Source organism: Elephas maximus, chromosome 15, assembly GCF_024166365.1.
Source record: "Elephas maximus indicus isolate mEleMax1 chromosome 15, mEleMax1 primary haplotype, whole genome shotgun sequence".
Lineage (NCBI taxonomy): Eukaryota > Metazoa > Chordata > Mammalia > Proboscidea > Elephantidae > Elephas > Elephas maximus.
The window spans coordinates 74261655-74273814 of record NC_064833.1 but is presented as its reverse complement, the minus strand read 5'-3'; the positions used below and the strand labels follow the sequence as shown (position 1 = coordinate 74273814).

Here is a 12160-nt window from a genome sequence, read left to right as displayed (position 1 = left end):
CCATTTAGTCTCATGTATCTACTTGAGCTAAGAAGCACTGTCTTCAGCATATCATTTTATGTCTTAGAGTTTTCAGTCTGATCTTTGTCTGAAGAGTTGGCCTCGGAAATGGTTTCAGTTCTGGGCTAACAGAGAGTCTGGGGGCCATGTCTTCCCAGTCTGGTGATTCTGGCATTGAATTTGTATTCCTCTGCGTTCCATGGGAGGAACACATGCTCATTTTAAAGTGAGTCTAATGTTTTACTGATACAGGCTGCTTGTGGCTAAGGAGCCCGGATGGTGCAGTGCTTAAGTGTTCTCCTGCTAACTGAAAGATGGCTGGTTTGAACTTACCAGCTGCTGCAGGAGAAAGATGTGGCAGTCTGCTTCCACAAAGATTTACAGCCTTTGAAAACTTATGGAGCAGTTCTACTCTGTCCTGTAGGGGTCGCTATAAGTCAGAATCGGCAGCAATGGGTTTGTTTTGCTTGTGGCTACTGTGGTTTGGTTGATGTGTGGTTTGTGGCTACTGGTAGGAATATAGTATCTTTTCAACTGCAGTGCCAGGGTTCCTACTTAGCTAACTTGGCCTTACTTTGGAAGAGAGAAGAGCCTGAGCAGCCTGCACTTTTTTGTGATACTGGCCTTGGAAGGTGACAAGTGTTGGGGGTGGGGTGAACTGCAGAGTTTGATCTTTTCATCCCTGTCAATTTACCCTAATTTCTCAATTGGCTATTTTTATAGGTATTAAGGAGGGATTATAGTGTAATTATGTAGTAATACATTTTCCAACTCATTGCTGTTGAGTTGATTCTGACCCGTAGTGACCTTATAGGACAGAGTAAAATTGCCCTATAGAGTTTCCAAAACTGCAATGTTTATGGAAGCAGATTGCCACATCTTTCTCCTGTGGAGCAGCAGGTGGGTTCGAAGTGTTGATCTTTTGGTTAGCAGCTGAGCACTTTAATCACTAGGCCACCAGGGCTCTTGTCATGCTTTTTATTACCCCGATATTTCACTAATACTAACCTGACATGTATTATAAGGATCTGTTATTTTGTATAGGATGTGAATATGAATTTAAATACGTAAAAGTAAGAAGAAAAGTAAAAAAATTCCTTTTAACAACCGATTGTAATTTCCTTATTGGAGGGGGGATATCTTCTGCCAGTTCAGATCTCTATATTATCAGATTATTCTTGGGATTATGGCACATATATAAACTATAGGCTAATATAACTGTTCTGGCTCAACGGTATCTTGGAAGTTTTCGATACCCTACACCTGTAGGGTCGCTATGAGTCCAAATTAATTCAATGCAACGGGTTTGGTTTTTGGTTTTTTATACAGCATACTTTGACAATGCATTTAGAAGCGTTAGTGTGATCACCGATAATGTCTTATATTTTTGGTGATGATGAAAATGACTGTGGGAACCTGGAGTGCCAATCCTGTCTTCACCTATACTAACCCAAATGCAGTGCCGTCGAGTTGATTCCGACTCATAGCAACCCTATAGGACAGAGTAGAACTGCCCCATAGAGTTTCCAAGGAGCGCCTGGTGGATTCAAACTGCCGACCCTTTAGTTAGCAGCTGTAGCACTTAACCGCTATGTCACCAGGGTTTCCCTTCTATACTAGCAACAATCAAATGGAATACATTTGAGGGAAGGAAGGTGCAGTAGTACAAAGGAATTTATCTAAACCACTTTAATTTTTGCGGTTCGTAGCCTGTATACCAACTATTACTGTTTAATGACTTCCAGGGGGAGGGTGAATTAAAAAGTGTCGCTTTTTAATTGGTACTGATAATTTTCCAGGCCTTTGCCCTATGCTTTTCCCTGTTGGAATCTTTGCTTTGCAGGAACTGTCATGCTGGTTAAGACTGGTCACAAAGAACAAACATCACTGTTCCTACCTACTGCTAGGTAGAGTAGTGTTGTAGAGGGCTTGATGTTGACATTTTAAAACTCAGCGTGACGGTTTAGCCAAATTTATGGTGACATCTTAAAAATGACGATTAAATATGAATTCATCTTCAAAGAAAATTATTTTGTGAGCTTCAATTCATGCCAATGATATGGAATGCGGTGATTTTAAAGAATGTTTATTTTTCAGCCATGTGCAACAATAGTGGATTGGAGTTTGTATGTTTCCTTTTATTGTAGCTTAAAGTGCACTCTATGAGTCGGAATCCACTCGATGGCACTGGGTTTGGTTTTTTTTTTGGTTTTTAAAGTGCACTCTTAGAATGTACCATTGTTTTGTTCTGATTCTTATTGTGAAGTTTGTTAAACAGTTGAGAATTGTTCTGTGAGGGTATATTCTGTCTCTGAAACCTAGAATAATTTTCCAACAGCATATTAGACAGAATGAATCTGATACCTTGAATGTTTGATTGTTGAGACAAAAATTCCTTAAAATTTCTTCATCTATTATGTTAGTAACTTTAACAATATTTTTGGATATAAAGGAAATGTATGTTAATTAATTTGTACTATTTAATTTTATGTAATACATTAGTATTATCTATTAGAAACTATATTCAATATGTAAAAACTTATATTTTTGTTTTCAATATACATACATAAAACGAAGACATTTTGAAGAATTCAGTGATTTTGGATCTTTTGTGATTGATTCATCATTTTTAAATAATATCACATAGTATATTTTTCTCATCACTTTTACTGATTAATTTCCAGCTGACTTCCATAGCAGTGGGCACGTCGTTGTTAATGGGTGGAAGATACATAACACAGCCAAAAATAAGTGGTTTGTGTGTATGGCAAAAACACCCGAAGAGAAGCATGAATGGTTTGAAGCTATTTTGAAAGAAAGAGAACGGCGAAAAGGTGAGTATATGAATGGGCTCTGTTATACTATGTGAAGATTCCAATTATGAGCAAAAGTTATGTGAAAGTGGAAAGGAGTGTTATGTTTTACTATGTTTTCTTTAAAAGTCAGGCTTCATTAATATTATGCAGGGTTGTAACGCCTCCAGCAATTGTGCTTTTGTAGTTAACTGTACACTGAGCATTCCTGGACAAAATATGTTACTGTCTTCCTAATTACAGATTAAGGCACTTGGGGTATGTTAATTTTTTGAGATTGTTAGAATGTCATTGAATATAATGTAATATATTCCAATAAGAAGCTTATTCTCAAGAGTCCTAGCTCAAATTTGCTTTATGCTTTTAGACAGATTTGCAAAAGGTATTTGGTTTGGTAATACTCAGTTGTGTGACGTTTATCTGCAACTAAGCGTGTTGGTGTAATTCAGATAGGAAATAGCAATGCTTGTATAACTACTAGTTTCTTTATTAAAAAATCAATAAAAGACAAAAACACGACACTGATTATTCCTTTTCCAAGAGATCCAGGGACAAAACACTTCATTGGTGATGAAATTTTAAAACCATAAAGAGTCCCTTTTTCGTCTCAGATGCTTTCCCCTGAAGAATGTGCAAAATACCTACCTTGATGAAAATATTCATAGCACACGTTTGTATAAGAATTCACAAAGTATTTTGAAATACTTACTCCTTTGATTGCTCTTGGATGAAGAACCAGGTAGAAATTTTTAAGACAAAGGGCATGAATATGTAACTGATTCTTTAGGTTTTGTTAAATCTTCCAAATCAAATGAAAGAGCAGATCAAGTAAAAGGTACATGGGATTTTTCATCAAGTGGAACCCTAATTTTTTTCAGAATGGTTATCCATATAGATACACCCAAGATAAAAATTTGAAAGCCAAAAAAAAGAAAAAGGCACATTCTATAAAACTGTTTCTGGAAACCCTGGTGGCATAGTGGTTAAGAGCTACAGCTGCTAACCAAAAGGTCAGCAGTTTGAATCCACCAGGTGCTCCTTGGAAACTCTGTGGGGCAGTTCTACTCTGTCCTATAGGATTGCTATGAGTTGAAATCGACTAGAAGGCAACAGGTTTTTTTTGTTTTTTTTTTTAAAAACTGTTTATAGCATTTGACAAAAATGCTGACAGCACCTGCATTGTAAAAAAACTTAGTAAGCCCTGTTGTAGCCAGAAGACTAAAAAAATTCAAGAATTTTTTTTTTTTTCTCTACCAGGTTTTCTCCAGTCTCCTTTGCTACCTTTCCATCAGTCTCATCCACTGGTTTAGTGTCAGCGTTCTCAGACTTCGGCCTTGGTGCTGTTCGCCTCTAATTACATTCATCGCTGTGTTATCCAGTTATACCAAATTAATGTCACCACTACACCGCCAACTTCTGTATCTTTATGTCCAGCCACGACCTCTCTCCTGAGCTTCATACTCATGTAGTCAACTGACCCCTGGACCAGCCCTATCTGAGCATCCCTGAGCAATGCTCGAACCCCTCTGTCCAGTATGCCCCCCACCATCCATTTAGTTACTCAACATCAAAAGCCAGAAGGGATCCTGATTTCTTCTGTCTCCTTCCCATCTACATTTAATCATTACTGTGTCCTTTTAATACCATTTCCTAGATATTTCTCAACTTCATCCTCCTCACCTTATAGGCCCTGCTATTGTTTGCTGGGACTTGAGCTTCCTTGAGCTTTTGTAGTTCTCTTTTTTTTTCTTAATGGTCTCCCTCTTTTTAACCCTCCCCCCTTCAAGTGGTTCACCACACTGTCCTCAGAACTCTGTCTCCAAAGTAAAAACTTTCCAGAGCTACTCTGCCTCTCCCCTCCCTGGCCCTGCTAGTGAAGACACTTAAAAAAACAAACAAAAAAAAAAGTGAAGACACTTAGCTCCTCCCAAATACCTAAGGAATGAAGTAAATTGAAACTTGAGATTTAGCAAGGACCCTGCCTAACCCTATGGGACAGTTCTACTCTGTCCTATAGGGTCGCTGTGAGTCGGAATCGACTCGGCGGCACTGGGTTCGTTTTTTTTCGTTCGTTCTGCCTAACCCTCCTGCTTTATCTCCTGCATCTCACCTAAAACCTAGGGCTTTACATCTCGACTCGGCGGCACTGGGTTCGTTTTTTTTGTTCATTCTGCCTAACCCTCCTGCTTTATCTCCTGCATCTCACCTAAAACCTAGGGCTTTACATCTCTGCTGCTTCACATCGGTTAGTTTTTCTGAATCCTCTATGCTTGGTCTTGAAGGAAATACCTCTTCATACTTGTGGATTTAAACATGGCCTTTTCCTAATATTTCTCCAGTGGGGGTGATGTCTCTTTCCTGTAGGTATCTTGAATATGCTTCTATTGTACCACAATGCTATATCACAATGATTCCCCTAGGAGTCTGTCTTCAGGGCCACCTGTGCAGGTGTACTACTCTAACTCTCCATGTGGGTGTGAGGCCAATGAATGGGTCCATGGAAGCTGAGATCCAGCTGCTGTGACTCCATTGGCCAAGCTATATTCTCATTTGGGTTTGCGAAGTGCTGTTTTGTTTATCTCCCTAGTATGCCATTAGCTTCTTGAAAGGTAGGGCCCTATCTTATGTGGCTCTGTATCTGCAGCCCACAGCGCACAGTAGATATGCAATCGCTTAACGGAGGCATGAGAGTGAATGGAGAGGCCTTTCAGTTATCTGTCCTTTTTTTCATTTTTGATAGGTTTAAAATTAGGAATGGAGCAAGACACCTGGGTAATGATCTCCGAACAGGGCGAAAAACTTTACCAGATGATGTGCAGACAAGGAAATCTGATCAAAGACAGAAAGAGAAAATTGACTACATTCCCTAAATGCTTTCTTGGAAGGTAGGGTTGGTGGTATGGGTGCGTTTATTTTTTTCATATTTTCACTCTCTTATGTGCTAACTTTCCTTTCATTATTTAAAAATAAATATTATTTAAATATATTTCCCTAAGCGTTTTTTAATTAATTACTTTTTATGTGGTGAGTATGTATATATACATATATATATAACGGCACTGGTTTTTTTTTATATGACCAAAATTTGCCATTTCAACCTTCTTCACATGTTCAATCCAGTGAAATTAACTACTTTCATCATGTTGTGTAACCATCCCCACTGTCCCTTTCCAGATTTTTCCATCACCTTCCTTAAGTGTTTTGAATCCTACTTTACTATCAACATCTCCGGGGGCCACAGAGAGGAGAGGGAGGCATCTATCTCCTCATCCAGGACTTCATCAATTTTTGCCTTATCGTGTGCTGAGTGAGGAAGAAGTGGAAGCTTGGGCTAGCAGGGGATGGCGGCCAGCAGGCTTGCCTGTAGGGAACTGAATGACCAGACTGGTGTGGACATGGGCACAGGGCATGAAAATCAGAATTGATGGTGGATCCAGAAAGTTGGGGAGACTAGAAATTTGAAGATGTACAGTCTAAGCTGTCAATTATTTCAGAATGAACAGAGTATTTAGGCGCCTATGTGAAGAAGCTGGAAAAGTGGGTGTTGAAAAGGGCCAGGAAAGAGCAACAGGAGGGGAGGTTGCCAAATAACCGGCTTAGAGCGGGATTAACTGTGTATTTGCTTCTGCAGACAGCTATAGGTGGGAGTCCTTAGCTGGGTTAGGGGAAACGTGACCCAAGGGGAGGGGATTTGCCTTCACTGAGCTCCTATTAAGCCAGGCCCTCTGTTGGCTTCTTTCTATATAAAAAAAAAAATCTTCTGTTAAATCCTTGAATAAATACCTATGAGCTAAATACCTTTATTTTTGAAACGATGAGGAAACCAGGGATCAGCGGTTTAACACACCCAAGTTCATACAAGTAGCGAATACCAATGTCAGCTTTATGTAAGGAGGCTGGAGTAGTAGTTCAGATGCCAGACTCTGCAGTCAGACTGCCTCTTTTTAAATGCTGGGGCTCCCACTGGCTAATTACGGGATTTGGGAAGGTTAAGTTTCTGTTTTCTTTCAAAAAATGGAGATGACTGTAGTGCTTAGTTGCAGTGCCCACCAGGATGACTTCTTAACCAGCTATGCAGACACGCAAAATAACCATAGGCCACACGTCCCAGGCCTCAAAAGGATATAGGGCAGTTAACCCCCTGCCTGCAGTGGGAGGAGTCCTCACAGCAGGCCATCCAGCTGCCAGCAAGCTATTGTCTTTAGCTCCCCAAGTGATAATTCTTGTGCAAGGAAAAGAGCTATGTGAGTTCCTCTTGGCATAGAAGCCACATGCCCAAAGGAGACTGTATTTCTTGTAAAAACTCCGTGGGCATAACATGCAGGGTGCCCATGAGGACATGCCCATTTACAAGGGCTTCCCATCAGGTACTTATACAAATTAGCCACCAGGGTCATTTTTACCGTAAGTAATTTCACCTAGTAACACAGCTGACACCCTATTTTTATTAGGTTTCTTAGGGAACAGGACTAGAAAGTCAACCCAGGGTCAAATGTGTCCTTAAGGAGAGAGAAAGAGCTTTTTTAACCTGTTAGCCTAACTGTCTTATATGATTGTAGTGTTAGTTAATTGTGATAATATGGAAAGCATTTTTTAGCAGTGCGTCTGATACATAGGAGAGACTCAGTAAACACATTTTCATTGTGTGTTAAAAAGCAAAGATGTCACTTTGAGGACTAAGGTGCACCTGACCCAAGCCATGGTATTTTCACCCACCTCGTATGCATGTGAAAGCTGAACAGTGAATAAGGGAAACCAAAGAAGAACTGATGTCTTTGAATTGTGGTGGTGGCAAAGAATGTTGAGTATACCATGAACTGCCAGGACAAACCAATCTGTCTTGGAAGAAGTACAGCCAGAATGCTCCTCAGAAGTTAGGATGGCAAGACTTTGTCTCATGTACTTTGGACATGTTATCAGGAGGGACCATCCCTGGAGAAGGACATTACGTTTGATAAAGCAGAGGGTTAGAGAAAAAGAGGAGGACCCTCAACGAGATGGACTGACACAGTGGCTGCAACAATGGGCTTAAACATGGCAGTGATTGTGAAAATGGCACAGGACTGGGCAGTGTTTTGTTCTTTTGTACCTAGGGTCGTTAGAAGTCAGAACCGACTGAACGGCACTTAACAACACCAACAACATTTTCATTGTGGCCTTTTCCATAGCAGCACACTCCTTCTGCATTACAGCCAGAATTTGAGATCGCTTCTGACTGGATCGTGATAGAGTCACTTCCATCATAAAGCTATTCATTAGCTTCCTTTTCTACCTTCACTCTTTTTTTTTTTTCAATACCGCTAGTTTAGAGGATTACTTAAAAAAAAAAAATTACATTGTGTTTTTTCCCTTATTTTAATTCCACATTTTCAGAGCTCTGTGACATCAGGATGGAGAAGTATGTTTTAGCTATGTATCAACCATCTCAACACAGTTGTCAACCACAGACATTTAGTAAGAGTTCCCTATGTGCCAGGCACTGTGCTAGGTTCCTGAAATACATCATTTAATATCTTATGACAGCACTGTGAGGTTGATATTGTTATTATTTTCTCTGTGTTATACGTGAAAAAAAAAAAAAAAACAGGATTTAGAGAGCTTAATTTACTAATTCAGGAACACACAGCTGTTAGAGGCAGAAATAGGATTCGAATTCAGGTTGTCCTATTGCAAAGTATATGATCCTAACTACAAAGCTATATTTTACCTTACTTCTTTTAGTTCCCTTCTTTTGGATGGTTCTTATTTAATAGAAGAGTGAAAAGCATTTTAATGATTTCTTCTGTTGTACAAAATATTTTTTACATTACCATCCATTTTCAGAATCCCATATCCCTTGTTTATTTGACTTGATCCATGAGTGTTGTTTTCGTATTGAAATAAATGGAAACATAATAAATTTTCTGATGCTTTCCATAGCTTTTTTTTGCTGGGCTCTGTGGGGGGGAAAAATGTTCATTGGTTATGGAAAAGTTTAAATGTTAGACCTTATGATGTAAAACCCAGAATGGTAAATTTTTGATTTGTAAAACATCTCTGTATTTAATAATACCAAAGGAGTCCTGGTGGTGCTGTGGGTTAAGTGCTTGGCTGCTAACTGACAGGTCAGCGGTTGGAACCCACGAGCCGCTCCTCGAGAGAAAGAGTCGAAACTTACTCGATGGTACCTAACAACAATGACAGCATAGTGTCAACTGACTTTCAACTTCAGTTACATCAGCGAAATCCCATCACAGCAGTACCTAGATCACTGTTTGATTAAAAAACCAGAGAATGGGAATTTTGGCAGTGGGGCCAGGGAGGGGGGTTCATCTTTAGAATTCTGCCTACCACATGGGGTATGTAGGTATTTTTTTTTCCTCCTGGAGTTTCAAATCTACTGATTCTCTGTGCCTGGAGAGCCACATTAAAGACAGTTGAACCATTTATATTAAGTCATTATTACCTTAACTAGTTCTCTGTTAGTTCTGTCCTTAGGGTCTGTTTATTCCATTTTGTACCAAAATTTTCCTTTATGTGGAAAGTATCCTTATAATTAAAGCTCCTCTAAAATTTTCATTTTGTGTTTATTAGAGACCTCAACAACTTGAATAGTTATTAAGTATAGTTTAGGCAAACCTGAATGTACAGGCATAGGTTTGCTAGAATATAATCCAATTTAAATGGCTATGGTGTTACATATGAGAAAAAAACTTCATGCTGAAATGCACTGCAAATATTCCTTTATATTTTGAGACTCTGGTCATAGCTGCTTGATGACTACATGATACAGACAGACTTGCTGTTAGTTAACTTCCCGTTAAATAGCTAATTATTTAACTCTTCCGTTCTATTTTTGTTGCAGCGAATTTGTGTCCTGGTTGTTAGAAATTGGAGAGATTCACAAGCCTGAGGAGGGTGTTCACTTGGGACAAGCATTATTAGAAAATGGAATCATCCACCATGGTAAGTATTTGATTACTTATTTAATGTATTCATTCACAAATTGCATATGTCTTAATACCATTTACCAGGTTTAGTTTATAATAGTTATCCATGTTATAGAAATCTCTGCTTGTTTGTTTGTTTTAAACAACATTTTTGAGTGCCTAACGTGTGGAAGGAGCCCTGGTGACACCATGGTTAAACTCTTGGCTGCTAACTGAAAGGTTGGCAGTTTGAATCTCTCTAGCTGCTATAAGCGAGAAAGACCTGGTGATCTGCTTCTGTAAAGATTACAGTGAGAAAATTCTATGGGCATTTCTACTGTATCACATGGGGTCACTATGAGTCAGAATCGACTTGATGGCACCCAACAATGACAACAACAATATGTGTAAAAGAGCATTTCAGGGAATGTGGGTTTGCGATGATACATATGTGCTGTGGTATACATATACAATACTGAAGGATTCTATGGGAAAAATGTTGAACGCTGCAGGAAGCATTAAAAGAATATGGAAGGAATACAGAGTCGCTGTACCAAAAAGAACTGGTTGACATACAGCCATTTCAGGAAGTAGCATATGACCAAAAACTGATGGTATTGAAGGGAAAAGTTCAAGCTGCACCCAAGGCTGTGGCAAAAAACAAGGCTCCAGGAATTGACAGAATACTAAATGAGATGTTTCAACAAACAGATGCAACACTGGAAGTGCTTACTTGTCTGTGCAAAGAAATTTGTAAGACAGCTACCTGGCCAGCTGAGTGGAAGAGAACCATATTTGTGCCTATTCCAAAGAAAGGTGATCCAACAGAATGCAGAAATTATTGAACTGTATAATTAATATCACGTGCATGTAAAATTTTGCTGAAGATAATTCAAAAATGGTTGCAGCAGTATATCAACAGGGAATTTCCAGAATGTCAAGCTGGATTCAAAAGAGGACATGGAACAAAGGATATCATTGTTGATGTCAGATGGATCTTGGCTGAAAGCAGAGAATACCAGACAGAAGTTTACCTGTGTTTTATTGACTATGCAGAGGCATTCCACTGTGTGGATCATAAAAAAATTATAGGTATCGTTGAGAAGAATGGGAATTCCAGGACACTTAATCACGCTTGTGAGGAGCCTGTACATAGACCAAGAGGCAGTCTCGAACAGAACAAGGGGATACTGTGTAGTTTAAAGTCAGGAAAGGTGTGCATCAGGGTTGTATCCTTTCACCATACTTAATTCCATCGTATGTCAACCAAATAATTCAAGAAGCTGGAAAATATGAAGAAAAATTCTGCATCAAGATTGACGGAGGACCCATTAACAACCTGTGATATGCAGATGACACTACCTTGCTTGCTGAAATCAAAGAGGACTTGAAGCATTTATTGATGAAGATCAAAGATTACAGCCTTCAGTATGGATTGAGCCTTGACATAAAGAAAACAAAAATCCTCACAAGTGGACAAATAAGCAGCATCATGATAAATGGAGAAAAGATTGAGGTTGTCAAGGATTACATTTTACTTTGAGCCACAATCAAAGTCCAGGAAAGCAGCAGTCAGGAAATCAAAAAACACATTACATTGGGCAAATCTGCTTCAAAAGACCTCTTTAAAGTCTTCAAAAGCAACGATAGCACTTTGAGGACTAAGGTGCATGTGTCCCAAACCATGGTATTTTAAATTGCCTCGTATGCATGCAGAAGCTGGTCGATGAATAAGGAAGACCAAATAGGCATTTATGTATTTGAAGTATGGTGCTGACAAAGAATACTGAATATACCATGGACTGCCAGAAGGACAAACAAATCTGTCTTGGAAGAAGCAGCCGGAATGCTCCTTAGAAGCAAGGATGGTGAGACTTTGTCTCACGTACTTCGCACATGTTATCAGGAAGGACCAGTTCCTGGAGAAGGACATCATTCTTGGTAAAGTAGAGGATTAGTGAAAAAGAGGAAGACCCTCAGTAAGATGGATTGACACGGTGGCTGTCTCAGTGGGTTCAAACATAGCAAGATTATGAGGATGGCACAGGACTGGACAGTATTTTGTTCTGTTGCACATAGGGTTGCTATGAGTTGGAACTGACTCGATAACTCCTAATAACAACAAATATATACATTCTATATATATGTATATATATAATACATGTGTATTAGATATATATACACACATAAATATGTCACACATGTATAAATATATAATACACAAGACATAAATATAAATGTAAATTTGTATGATACATGTATACATACAAATATGTGTATGTGTACATATATACATACAAATATGTATATATATGCGTGAATACAAATATGTATATGCTACACACATATATAATCTATCTGTATATAAAAAAAAAGTATATGTTTATGAGGAACAACAACAACACAGGCAAGAAATAGAAATACACATAAATGTGGGTT

General features: G+C 38.9%; 1 protein-coding gene across 4 annotated transcripts in view; it reads left to right on the top strand.

The window, feature by feature from the left end:
• The window catches only part of PREX2 (phosphatidylinositol-3,4,5-trisphosphate dependent Rac exchange factor 2), a 377098-nt gene that overhangs the window by 137021 nt on the left and 227917 nt on the right, over positions 1–12160 (top strand). For all 4 annotated transcript variants that reach the window (XR_007513231.1, XM_049853516.1, XM_049853518.1 and 1 more), the window contains exons 9-11: positions 2685–2834; positions 5554–5698; positions 9658–9758. Coding sequence is in view for 3 of the 4 variants with exons in the window: in XM_049853516.1 (XP_049709473.1) it covers positions 2685–2834; positions 5554–5698; positions 9658–9758 (396 nt within the window). In the remaining variant the exon portion in view is untranslated. The remainder of the gene's footprint in view (positions 1–2684; positions 2835–5553; positions 5699–9657; positions 9759–12160) is intronic.